General features: G+C 43.4%; 1 protein-coding gene across 1 annotated transcript; it reads left to right on the top strand.

Annotated features, from left to right (window-relative positions):
- Positions 1–7468: 7468 nt before the first annotated feature.
- LOC128406784 (DNA ligase 1-like) lies at positions 7469–12462 on the top strand. Its single transcript, XM_053374463.1, has 3 exons — positions 7469–7741; positions 8032–9935; positions 11069–12462. The coding sequence occupies exons 2-3, from the start codon at positions 8924–8926 to the stop codon at positions 11242–11244; spliced, it is 1188 nt and encodes a 395-aa protein (XP_053230438.1). The 5' UTR covers positions 7469–7741; positions 8032–8923; the 3' UTR covers positions 11245–12462.
- The last annotated feature ends 1780 nt before the right edge of the window (positions 12463–14242 follow it).

Raw genomic sequence — 14242 nt, forward strand, 5'->3', positions numbered from 1 at the left:
GTTTCCCCACTCTGGGCGGCTTACAACATACAGTCGTACCTTGGATCCTGAACGCCTTGGTATTTAGACATTTTGGCTCCCTAACGCTGCAAACCTGGAAGTGAGTGTTCTGGTTTGCGAACGTTCTTTGGAACCCGAACGTCCAATGGGACTTCTGCAGCTTCCAATTGGCTGTAGGAGCTTCCTGCAGCCAATCGGAAGCCGCGCTTTGGTTTCCGAACATTTTGGAAGTCGAACAGACTTCCGGAACGGATTCCATTCAACTTCCAAGCTACGACTGTATATAAAAATACAACAAAGCATCAAACATTAAAAAACAAAATATCCTATATGAGCAACAAACAAACCAATAAATCAATAGAAACCAACAACAACAATAACAATAATAAACAGTTTACAGTTACAGTGGTACTTCAGGTTACATACGCTTCAGGTTACAGACTCTGCTAACCCAGAAATAGAGCTTCAGGTTAAGAACTTTGCTTCAGGATGAGAACAGAAATCGTGCTCCAGCAGCGCAGCAGCAGCAGGAGGCCCCATTAGCTAAAGTGGTGCATCAGGTTAAGAACAGTTTCAGCTTAAGTACGGACCTCCAGAACGAATTACCGGTAAGTACTTAACCCGAGGTACCACTGTATACACAAATTAAAATAACTGCCAACCCCAACTAAACATTTAACCAACATCAACCCAACAAAAACAAAACAGAGGAACCAAAATTAGTACCATTTAAAACATTTCAAAACATTTTAACAGGTTGCCCCAACCCAGGAGTGCATGCATGAGAAAGTAATGTTGGGGATTTCTAGATTGAATAACGAATGGCCTGACTTCCAGCTTGGATGATGTTGCGTCCTGATGGCACATGCTTTGGCAATCCTCTGATACATACTTGGTGCATATATCTTTCTGCTACTATAATATGACCTTCCTATGTTATTTCCTTATTCTTTGAGAACATTACAAGTAGCGACATAACATATCAATGCCAGTTAATGCTGCAAAGGGGGCAGAAGGAGTTAGAACAGATGGCCTTTGGATCACTTCTCAGTTGCTGCTGCTGTTATTAAATAATAACATCTATTTTACTTAAAAGAAATCAAATCCTTGGAGAGGGGAGAATTAAATCCTGACAACCAACCCCCATTCTGCTTTTTGCATGAAAAATGCTGGCAACTGGTCCAGACGTGGGTTTTTACTTTCTAAAGCAGTCGGTCCACTGAGCTAGTGCAGAGTGCACGGTGACCTCTCTGCAAGTGCGAGACATTGAGCTCATTGACTTTCCCCCCTCTTCTCTCTGTGGAATACATCAAGTCAGTTCTCATTATTCAATACTGTTATTTCTCATTTTTGTGGTGAAGATCATTGGGAAGAGAACATCCTGTTTTCAGATGCCTAACATCCCCTGGTTTGGGGAGCTGGGGAGAGAGGGCAAATGTTCTTCCTCCTCCTTCGTATTTCTACTTCTAGAAAGCTCTTTTGGACTGGGGGTCTGGCAGGCAGAATATTTCCCAGCTTCATACACGTATTTGATTTGGCAGGGACAGTCCCAGTGGAATTGCGTTTTGTATTAGAAGCAGTCCCCTTCCCCCTCCCAGAAATTAAAACAACAACATGTGATTTATTAATCTTGGTATTTTATTTAGCAGATAAATGCTGGTATGACTTCTCTCTCCATGATTTATAGCATTTGGATCCTGCTTGCTTGTTGCTGAAATCAAAATTAATATGACTGAATGATAAATCAAATTTGGGATCATGTGGGTTCTAGAGAAGACTTCATCTCAGTGGCCCTTCCATAGAATGTGGATCTAAAACATTATTTTAATGTAGTTACTTATTGGTTAGGGCCAAACCTAGAGACACGAGTACGTTTCCACCTTAGTGGCCGATAACAAATTGCTGGTGATGGTGTAGTTGCTGATAGAGAGGAATCAGTTCCAGAGCAAAAGGGTTAATCCCCCTCCCCTATGCTATAAACCTGATCCAAATTGGGGGGCTCTAAAGCTGCTTTTTGAAAAAGGAAAATATGTCATAATTTCCTTAATCACTTTTAGTTTGGCCCAAACTTGAGTACCTTGGAGATCATGCCTTGCTTCCTATGGACGCTTCTGAGTCAATTCTGTTTTCTAGCTCTTTCTGTTTTTAAGAGGTCTGATTCTCATATGTTGACTTGATTTTTTGATAAATTTCATGTTTAAATTTTATTAATTTTACTTTTGCACTTATTTTTACTTCATAGCTTCCAAGTTTGCTTGCTTCTGCATTTTAACAAGTGCTCAAAATCCACATTATAACTTTTTTAAAACAACAACAACAACAACAACAACAACAACAACAACGTCCTGAGACCTCTCAGGGGATCTGCTAAGCCAGGGTATCATTTCATAACATTGCTGGGTAAATGGTGAGGAAAGTTCAGCCTTAATAATCACACTCCGTGTCAATGTGCTATGCTTGTTATGAAGGAATGTGGCACTCCTATAACCATCTCACCTACCATGAAGCAATAGTCCTTGGCCATGACTGAGGAAGAAGAGACCATTGCTTAGGCATGAGGGGCATTAACTGGCCCCAAGTCACCTGGTGAGCTTAATGGGGATTTTCACTGTGGTCTCCGAGGTCCTGGTTTGGCATTCTAACCACTACCCCACACTACCAGGAGAAGCAGGCAGAAAGCATCCAAGGATGAAGCTAGAAGTCCTTGAGAACTGAAGAGAATTGCAAGGGAGAAGTGGGGACAGGGCTGCCAACTTGAAGAAAATACTGTGGGGGTGGACAATCAATCATAAGACGTGGTGCATGCACACAATTTGAATGACAATGCTCATCAACTGGGGAGGGGCTCAAATTTTATTGGGGGGGGCAGAAGGGACCTCAGCCCCTAGGTGTTGACTTCTATGAGTGTGGGTCAGAGTTGGCCTGAGGGTCCAGCCACTAGTCAGGATCAGAGCTAGTCTGCATGCCAGGAACAACAGAGGAAAACTGTCATTGACCTGACAACATCCTCAGCCATCTTCAGGCCTCTTGTGCAATTTCCTACAGGGATGCACAGTGGCAAAGCATTTCCTCTGCATGCAGAAGGTATCTGGTACAGTCCATGGCATCTTGAGGTAGGGCTAGGAGGGAATGCTGCTTGAAACCCTGAAAAGTTGCTCCCAGGCAGTCTAGGCAACACTGGACCATAGCCTGATCTGATCCAATAAAAGGCAGCTCCCAATGCATGGGGAAGGCCTGTAGCTCAGCAGCATAGAATCTTCTTTGCATGCAAACACTCCAAGTTGGCATCTTGGCATCTGACCCCTGCCTGAAATCCTGAAGAGTTACTGCCACCCATTGAAGACAATACTGGGTTAGATGGACCAATGGCCTGACTCTACAAGGCAGTCTGCTATATTCCTGCAAAAACTGACCAATGGGATCAGAGGCAGGATTCTCCTAAGAACAACCCTCCACCACAACTCTGTAGAGCACTGTAGGCCCGTTCAGAAATTCACCTGAATGTGCAAATGCTTAAAGTGTGGATGGGGGGGCGGGGGCACGTATTCAAGGCCCACCCCCATGTCCTCACACATGCCCGTTATACATCTCATGAACCACCACTGTGTGGAGCAGAGAAGACTCACAGGAGGCTTCTACTCACATTTGCTTGAATGCTAGTGAAATGTCTTCCACTGCTTTGTCAGGGCTCCTGATCATGTGCAGAATTCTACTCAGATTTAAGCAAACCTACAGGCATTTCCCACTCAACCTGGGGGTGGTTGGGGCCTGAGCATACAGGGCAGTGTGATTTGGGACATGGTTGCCTGCTTGTGTTCATATTCCTGCCCTCCATCTATGCGTACCGGGGCTGGCCCAAGACATTTTGGCACCTGAGATCACCCACAAAATGGTACCCCCTCCCGACCAGGGAAGAAGGTGTGAGTGAAGATCTATATGAGGAGTAAGGGGGGGGGGAGAGAATAAAGATCTAGATCGGCATTTGCTGCCCCTGTGGGTCCTGCTACCTGAGGCGGTTGACTCACCTTGCCTTATGAGTGGGCCAGCCCTGACGGATACATAGTTCATGCATTCAGGCTCAAACGCCTGAACATGCTTTGTGTTCCAGGCTTTTCTTAGAAGGCAGAAGCACCAAAATCATGTGGCCAGGCAGCTCGAGACCCCACTGGGGTCTGACATTCACCAGCCAAGATCCTGCTCTTGACAGAGCAAGTGATGCTGTGGTATCTTTTAGTGCACTTTCCTGTTCTAGGGCAGATCTGCAGCCTTTTCTTAAAATAACATTTGCTTTTTTAGCAATGGGAGGTTGTGATTCAGACAATTTCAGTCATCAGGCAAGCAGCCTATCATGCAATCCTGCTTGCGTGTATTGACTGCCTTTGGCTCAGGATAAAGCAAAGTGAAGGTTGAAGGTCAAAAACTGCCTACCAGCATTTGATCCACCCTCTCACGTGGATTCCCCTGCTCTGCCCCTTGCCCCAAAAGCTGAAAAGTACATTCCTACTTTTAGACAAATTTTTGGCAGCTTTCTTCTGCATAATATATATTGCTAAGCAAATGACTGAACTCCATAGATGACCTGGTTTGCTTACGAGTTGGAGGAAAGTCTGTTGTGTCAATCTGGATATGCACAAAGTGAACGCCAAGCCCTTTGGCATGCTGTAAGTATGTGTTGATTGTGAATAGGCTTTTCCAGCCAGAAAGAAAAAAGAAAGAAAGAAAGATTCTGAAGGCCTTTCTCTAAGATTTTCCATAAGGTCACCTTGCAAATCATTCGAAGTCACAAATCATTGTTCTTTATTTTCAAACTGAACTATGAGCAGAGGAGGAAACTGGCAAAGTCCACTTGCATCTCTCTTAATGAGAAAAAACACACAGCACAGGATCAGGACAGCTTCGCACAGAAGCATAGAATTGTAGAGTTGAAAGGAACACCAAGGGTCATCTAGTCCAACCCCCTGCAATGCAGGAATCACAGCTCTGACAGATGAGCATCCAATTTCTGTTTAAAAACTTCCAATGAAGGAGCGTCCACCACCTTCCGAGGGAGACCATTCCGCTGTTAAACAGCTGTTACTGTAAGAAAGTTCTTCCTAATGTTTAATCAGAAGCTCCTTTTTTGGAATTTGAATCCATTGGTTTGGATAGTTGCTGTGATATACACACTGCCATACACACACTGCCCATTTGTGTGGTTATAGTAAAGGATGTACAGTGGTACCTTGGGTTACATATGCTTCAGGTTACATACGCTTCAGGTTACAGACTCCACTAACCCAGAAACAGTACCTCGGGTTAAGAACTTTGCTTCAGGATGAGAACAGAAATCGTGCAGCGCAGCGGCAGCAGGAGGCCCCATTAGCTAAAGTGGTGCTTCAGGTTAAGAACAGTTTCAGGTTAAGAACAGACCTCCAGAACGAATTAAGTTCTTAACCTGAGGTACCACTGTACTGCACTAGCAATGCCACAAATGGTCTGGTTCAGAAACAAACAATACCAATGGTTAGCACTAGCTAGCATTTGTGGCCATAATCATGGTTACAAATTCAGAAGTGCAGGGTCCTTTCACAGCCATGCCTCCTCAAGCCTTCTAAGATTATTCATAGAATAATAGAATTGTAGAGCTCGAAGGGACCCTGAGAGTCACCACCCCTGAATGCAGGAATCCTGTCCACAGCCATCCCTGGCTTGAACCACCAACCTTTTGGTTGACAGCCAGACACACCGACCCATTGTGCCACCTGAGATCTCTATTCAACCTTCTAAGTTAACTCAATAATCTTGTAATATAATAATAATAATAATAATAATAATAATAATAATAATAATAGGTGCATTGCAATAAGTAGTTCAGATCTCCATGTGTTGCTTTTCAGCTAGAGCTACTATTCTCTGTGCAAATACAGTGGACGCTCGGGTTGCGAACGTGATCCGTGTGGGAAGCATGTTCGCAACCCACAGCACCATGTGTGCACACGTGCGGGTCGTGATTCGGCGCCTCTGCGCATGCACAAAGCTCGATTTAGCGCTTCTGCACATGCGCAAGCGCCGAAACCCAGAAGTAACCAACTCTGGTACTTCCAGGTTTGGAACAGTGTGCGACCCAAAATTGCACAACCTGAAGCATCTGTAACCCGAGGTATGACTGTACATGGGCAAACAATTTGGGGTGCTGCAGTATCTTGCACAGCCTACTCCTGAAATAGAAGCACCTTGTGTTTTCAGTGTCCCAAGATGCTTAGCTTTGGAGCACACAAAACAACAACTTCCCAGTGCTCTTTCCATGTGCCTTCTCTAAAGGGACATTAGGAGCCAATCCTCTGTGGTGGTGCCTTACTTCATTTTGCTCTGATTGGCCCCCATCAGCACCAAGGCTGAGAAGACTTATCAGTGGCTAAAACTTCCTTGATGACTGGGCAGTTCAAGGATTTTAGAAACATGGACCTTCAACCCCAGGGAACCCAGACCAGTACAACTCTACTAAGATCACAAAGTGAAACCATAATTTAAGGTGCTAAGTGCTGTGTTAAGGGAACAGCCACTCAATCTGCTCTTCCCTTTGCAATCAGAGAGGTGGGAGAGGTGGTGACCCGAGTCATCTGATCTCTCTCTTTCCCTCTTTTTTGAGAGAATCGGAATCATAATCCTTTGGCCATTGTGTGGACATTTCCCCACGTGGCATACCACATGTTGTTTCAGGTGTGTAGTAAGTGTAGCTGCATTCACCATCTCCTTCACCACACGAAAGGGTCAGCACTCTTAACTGGCAAAGGCAAATTTTGCCCTCCAGATGTTTTGGGACTACAATTCCCATCATCCCTGATCGCTGGTCCTGTTAGCTAGGGATCATGGGAGTTGTAGTCCCAAAACATATGGAGGGCCAAGTTTGCCTATGCCTGTGCTAACTGCATGGCTAGAACTGATGATGGGACTAAGGAAACCAACTGTCCATACAACAACATCTTCCTCTCTGTTGGGAATGCTTGTCTTCATCCGTAATCCTTTCAAAGAACATGAGTCACTTCCTTTCATGGTGAGATGCTCAAACTGTGTGGCAGCAGGGCACCCTCAGCTGCTCCTGGAAGTGCTGTGATTTCTGCATTGCAGGAGTTAGACTATATGACCCTTGTGGTCCTTTCCAACTCAACAGTTCTATGATTCTGTCTGCCACCAACTACTCCTGCTATCTCTCTGAATGACTCACAGTTCTCTCCTCACTGCCTAACCTGGTGGGACAGGATAAATTATGTGAAATATATTCACGGAGTGGAATGTATTCCTTTGATCAATCCCAATGCAGTGATCAGGGGTGCCAACTTGAATAAAATATTCGGGGTGCCCAGGTAAGGTTTGCCTCATATAATCTGTGCACGCACACCATTTGAAGGCAATCCCCATCACCTTGCGGGTGTGTGTGTGTGTGTGTCACGCTTAAATGTTTTATTGGGCAGACTGATGACCCCTTGGCCCCTAAGAGTTGCCTCCTATGGCAGTGATATGGCAGAATGAGTTGCCCTCAGAGGAGTGTGTCTGATGTATCTTGGTATGAGTCACTGCTCTGATCAGGTCTCCATTTAATTTTGAGAAACCTAGAACAGTGATTCATACAAAGACATGGGGGGGGCATCCCATAAGAATAAGCCATTCCTACTTTTTCCCTTTCTAAAACTGAATCTTTTTTGCAGGGCAACATTGGAACATGCCTCCTGTTTTAACCCAGACATCTGTTGAGCTCCTCAGGGTGAGAAAAATACTCAAAATAGTCTCCCATGATGTCAAATAGTTTCTTTAATAACATGAGGGCATTTACAGCTTTTCATAGTCTACATTATTAGGGTGTTCCCTTTATTTCCCTTTTACAAATATATTTGACCATAAATGTGCATTTATTGAAAAGAGGCACTTGACATCACCTGCAGCTTTGAAGTTTATTTGTTTTTGTAACTTTAATTTTTTGTTCCTTGCCATGATGAACAAGATCTCCCACCTCCCCCTGCCCTTTGATCACCCAACTTTTTTTTTCACTGGCAGAGCATGGGGCTCTAGATTTGAATACTGAGCCATTCTGCATTAAGGAACAGAAGACCCAATACACTGAAGAATTCTCTTCCATAAGTTCCACTAAAATTAAAAGGAGCCCCCAGAAGATCAATTGTTCACTTCTTTTCCAGCACCGTCCAAAAAGAAACAATAAGGCAAAGTGGAAAGTTATTATTTTTACAAGGTTAGCTTTTCTGCCCTTTGGAAAGTCCCGTTTATCCACCCTCCCACGCTCAACCTTGGTACTCAGGTGATGCAGCATCTAAGCTACCCAATGCCTCCGGTGTTGCCAGCTGTTGGATATCTGGTTCTAAGAGATGTTGACTTTGTCATTAAGGGAGGTGGTTGCTGAACCAATCAGACAATCTTCTTTGCAAATCAGCGACCTTGGCTAGTGGATTAAATGTCCTCAGCAGCATCTCAAAAATATTAGCTAGGTTGCTACAATTAGGCAATGGTGACTTCAAGGCTACTGGGTGGGCCTTTCCTCCATCCCTTTTCTAGCTGCTGGATAAGAGAGCAAAAGCCAGTGCGTGTGTGAGAGACAGACAGAGAGAAAGATAGAGAGAGCTGAGCTGGAAGCAAACCAAAGACAGAGACATACTTGCTTTATGCTCAGTCCAAAACTATAGGAGAAGCAGGATCTTTAGGGCTGTTAATGTTGTGAGCCATTCTATCCTATGCTCATGTTGTTTATATGTGTAAATAAAACCATATAGCCTAAAGACACCACGTTCTCTGCCGACCATCATTCCAAGGAAACTGAACTCCGGAAAAGTGCCTGGAACCCCTGGACTCGCTCACTGCTGGGAGATTGAGCTGGTGTGCAGCACTGGTGTTTTTCCTGCAGGAACAACTGTGAGTGAGTTGTGCCTGAGTCGAAATGGAGGGAGAAATAGCAACACTCCAGGATCAAATGAAGTTGCTATTCCAGCAGAAGCAGCAGCAAATGGAAGACCAGCAACAAATGCTGAGGCAGCTTAAAAGCAGTCTTGAAGAGAAAATGGATGCCTCTTATCAGGGTATCAAAGACTTCATGGATAAACAGCTGCAAGAGGTGAAAGGTGACCTAGAAGCCCAGGCAAAGGACTCCAGGAGGAGAATTGAGGAAGTAGATGACAGACTGGTCACCCTGGACTATAAGGCATTTAAGGCAATATCCAGAACCCAAAATGCTTTGGCTGACTTGGAAGTAGCCAACAGATATGAAAATGAAGATATTTATAAAGGATTACAGGCACTGGAAATGAAACTGCAAATTGTGAAGGAAGAGTGCCAACACACCCATGGAGCAAGTGACTTGGTGAGAAACCAGCAACCAGCAAGTGTGCGCAAGAAGACCACCCCTAAGGGGCAGGCAGGTATAGCTGATGAATTCAAGAAGCTCTCTCTGTATGATGGCAAGACTTCCTTGGAAGCTTATCTTTCAGAGTTTGAAACAATCTCCCAAGTAAATGGCTGGGATGAAAAACAAAGGGGGGAATTCCTAGCAGTCAGTCTTAGTGGGCCAGCTCAGGAAATCCTGCAGCATCTCCCATCAGAGAAAAGGCAGAGCTATCCTGATCTGGTGAAAGCCTTAAGTCGGCAATTTAGACCAGGGCATCGTGCTGAGCTAGCCAGGGCCCATTTCAGGAGTAACAGGAAGCAGAAACTAGTGATCCCTCCAGACTTTGTTGAGGACTTGAAGACTCTTGCAGAAATAGCATACCAGGAAGGCAAAAAGGAAACAGAGGATGCACTGGCAAAGGAAGGGCAGAGTGATATGGAGGGCAGCTGGAAGGTGCCGCGCCCAAAGAACCTGCAGGAAGCCATAGAATTCACCAAAGAGATAGAAACATTTCTTGCCGAGACCAGAAAAGGAAGAGGAGAAGCTTTCTTGCAGGAAGCCTTTGAGGGTAAGTACACATCCTTTTCTACTGCAAATGGGAATGTGGGACAGCCTGACTGTGCAGCTAATGTTTTAGATTGGTTAGAGGAGTTCCTAAACTTGGTTGAAAAATCCAGGTAATTGGCAATGGCAAAGGGTTGAGGGATAATGTGCCATTGAGGTGCTGGCACTGTAACAAAATTGGCCGCAAAAAGAGAACTGCTATCTTGCCAAGGGAAGTCATGCGAGAGGTTCACAAGTGCCAAAAGATGATGAATGAACCGGTGTTCGAAAATGGGGTGCCAGCAAGCCGAACGGGCAAAGCTTGGAGGGAATAAGGGAAGTCTCGCAGTGTGTGCCCAAATCTGGGTAATTAGACTGTAATAATAGTAGCCTGGAAATTAGCTGTGAGGTTGGTGGTGTGAAATGCACAGAGATATTTCATATGGAATCAAGCATCACTGTTCTTTAATCTGACATACCAGGCTTATTCAGAAAAGAAATGGCTCTTGTAAGAAGGGCTGCCTGGTCTCAGATAGAGACCACCAGTAGTAATATTAGTATATTAGTTATATAATATTATTATATTAGTATATAATATTAATAGTAATATTAATTAATATAAACAAATTAATACTATTAATTTAATTTCTTACCTTTCTACCCACCATAAAGTCCCAGGTGTGTTACTACAACTTAAAAATTTCAATATTAAAAACACTTAAAAAAAAATTGCAGTCACATGTATAGGGCAGCTCCTATATAGATGTAGATATGATGTTATCAATCAATTATAAAACTATTACAGACAACAGCAGCATTTCAGCAAATCTGCAGACTCTGAATAGCCTACATTTCATTCACCAAACGCCTGGGAGAAGAGAGAGGTTTAACCTGGTGCTAGAATCATATCAGATTTGGGGCATTCTGCATCTCCGGTGGAGAGAATCCCACAATCAAGATGTCATTATAGAAATGGCCTGATTCCAAGCCAACACCCAGCATGCTGGATTAGCAAATGCTACCTGATCACATAGCGGCATTTCCAGAGAAATCCATCTGGCCCAGTTTTCAAAGAACCAAACAGGCGACAGAGTTTCTTAGCCTCTGAAAGAGACTTTTACTTTTAATGAAATTTTGTTTGTTTGTTTGTTTCTGAAGGGATAGAAGAGGAAGATGAAGACGAATACGAAGATGAATACGAATACGAATACGAAGAGGAAGAGGAAGAGGAAGAGGAAGGAGAAGAAAAGCCAGATCCATACCTCCCCCCCTTCTCCACTGACAAGAAAGATCCACCAGAAGAGGAGGAGCTGGGGGCCTGTGCCAAGCCTTAGTTTGTTTCTCTTAGATGCTTTAATAATTTGCAATATAAGGGTTTGTCCACACTTCTGCTTATCCAGTGCTTTCTATTCACTGGCCCAAGAGGTTTTCCTTTTGCCCTGCTATTTCCACTGGGAAAACCCACTGTTTAACACTGAATTGGAACAAATGCCAGACCACAGAAAACCTAAAAGATGTTTGTTCCGATTTAGTGGTTTTCCTGGGGGGAAATGGTGGGATAAACAGAAGAAAACATGGGACAAGTGGAAGTGTGGATAAGCCTTGAGTGGTGGGGGGCGGGGGGCGGGTGCTGCACATTGGAAATGAAATTTCCACTCTGCTGTTTCAACTGATGACGTTTAATTTTGTCATTTGCTTTCTTTCTTTTATTTTATTTTTATTATCTGTCTTGTGGTGGTTGTTGCATATTGAGGCCCCATAACCAGCTTGTTCCCTAAGGTATGATTGCAATATTTCAAAAAGTGAAAATCCAGACACAAAAGTTGCTGAGCTTCTTTTTATTTCCCGGACATTTCAGCAATTTCCACCTGGATTCCCTCGCACTTGAGCCGGAAGCTGCACTTAGTGCAGAATGCTGCAACATGATTGCTGACAGGAGGCCCTGTCAACACAACAAGGAGGGTGGTGATAAAATAGCGAAATGCAGTGTAACCATTATACAGTTAGAAATCTAAACAACCATGAAAATAACAGGAGTGATCTTTTTCTTAATGAACATACATATATTTGAATCTTGATAGAAGAAGAATCCACCCATAAATCAACAGTTGGTAAACATTCGGACATAGTTCCAGTATACATCACATTTCCTCCCCCAGGGGGGCTTAATCACTGAGCTAACAAAATTAAATAAAACAAGATTCCACTCAACATCTATTTCCATATAAGGTAAATATAATGTGAAGAGAATGCATACATGCAGCAATACCTTGTGTAGTAAAATGTAGACAGTGAGCAATTATTAGTTTAGAACAAGGTTAAATCTATAAAGGTAAAAAATGACAAAATAACTCATCTATATGCCTTGTTAGCATATAACACTCAGTGCTCAGAGGTCTGCGCTGGTTGCCAATCTGCTACAGTGCCAAGATACACACATACAGGTTTGTATGCTGCCCTTCTACAGTTTAAAACCATGCTCAAGGCAGCTTACTACTTGAAAAAAAATGCATAATTAAAAGTATAACAAAATTAGTCATAAACAATGAAAAAATAAAAATAAACAACCAAATTGAAACAATTTCCACATAAAACAATTGAAACAATTTCCACATAAATAATAACATCTAAAATAAAATACAAAAAACATAAATAACAGCATTAACCACCCCAACAACCCCCTGCTAAACAATACCTGAGCGCAAGAGTCTGTTCAGCAGCCTCCCAGACAACGTGGGAAAAGGCTTGCAAAGCAGGGAGCAGGTCTTCTAGGACTCATAGCCATGCTGGTTCAAGGTGTTACTGTTAGTATACAAAGCCGTTAACTCAATCATTTAGTAACTCAGCACCTTTGATACCCAGCAGGTATTTGTTGTATTCTTTTTAACACCTGCTAAAAACATCCTTGTTTAGACAAGCCTATGTTGATGCTTAGAAATGCTGGTGTGAATTCATTTTAGTGTTGTAACTTTTTATTGTGTGTTTCTTGTGTGTGTTTCTTGTGAGTGTTTCTTGTGTGTGTTTGTTAATTGTGTGTGTGTTTATTGTGTGTTTAGTGTGTGTGCGTATTTATTGTGTGTTTTAATGTAATTTCCCCTTGATTCTATTGCTTTGTCTTTTTGTAAACTGCTTTGAAATTTTTGCAGCCAAGTAGTGTATTGAGTATTATGAAATAAATGTATCAAATAAGCTATCTCCTAGGGGCAGAGCTGGGAAGCAGGGCTCACTCCATCAGCTCCTCTCTGACAGGCCAGCTCCATCAGACCTCCTCTCCCCTAAACTGCCACCTGGGGGCAGCCTTTCCATCAGGCTGCCTCAGTGGGAGAGATAGAAAGCAGGAGGCTCGCTCTGTCAGCTTTGTTGGAGGTAGATTTAAGGGAGTGCTGCCATTTTGGTTGCACTGTGCGTGGAGCCAAGGGGGTGCCACAATTATGTTGTAGAATGGAAGGCAAGAGATGGAGGGGGCACCAAATTTTGGTGTCGCACAGGGCACCGCTGAAATTTGAGACCTCAGGGTCTGCCACTGCTGGAGGCCCATCTGTACCCGGGACCTCTTGGCACTCAGCTGTGCCAGATGGGCATTGTAGGAATAACTGTTTAGAAATCAGTGCTTGGATTTGATTATGATGTTCCTCTTACCTCCCTGTCACTTTTCTCTTGTGTGTCATGTTTTATTTTAGATTGTATACCTGTGGGTATTAAGTATCATGTTTTGATTGTATGTAAGCTGCTTTTAGAACTGCTTTGGCTCCAAATAAATAAAATAAAACAAGTTTTGGTCCGCCATTTTGCCTTTTTTTTTGGCAACACTGTTTCTCCTAGTATATTGTTTTCAATAACATATGCACTTTACAAATCCTTTGCCCCATTAAATGTATTTTTGCAGATATGATTTCGCTGAAAAACTGCTTCGCAAAATTCAGGGAAGTGCAAATTTCAAAGAATGGTTGTGTTTTGGTTTTTCGTCTTATGAACCGAATCAGATTTCTCCCCTATCCTTAGGAATGCGTGTGGATTGCTTAATTCCCCTCACTCACATCCCTCTCTTGATGTAAAAAGGACTCCTTTCACCCCCCCACCCCGCTTCATGAGTGAATAACGCAGGCATGTGAACATATACTGTATACAGTCTCTGCCAAGTCATCTTTGATCACCACAGCGCAGTCAGAATCTATTGCGAAGTCATAATGAGGATCATGGGACACGATTGGCCCAGTGGACCAGAGGCTTTTCTGGCAGATTTCAAGGCTAGGCCACACATTCCATGTGTCAGTGCTGGGGAGGGGAGAGCGAATGCTGCTGAAAAGGGGTTGACCCCCAGACAGTGTCAGT

Source organism: Podarcis raffonei, chromosome Z (genome assembly GCF_027172205.1).
Source record: "Podarcis raffonei isolate rPodRaf1 chromosome Z, rPodRaf1.pri, whole genome shotgun sequence".
Lineage (NCBI taxonomy): Eukaryota > Metazoa > Chordata > Lepidosauria > Squamata > Lacertidae > Podarcis > Podarcis raffonei.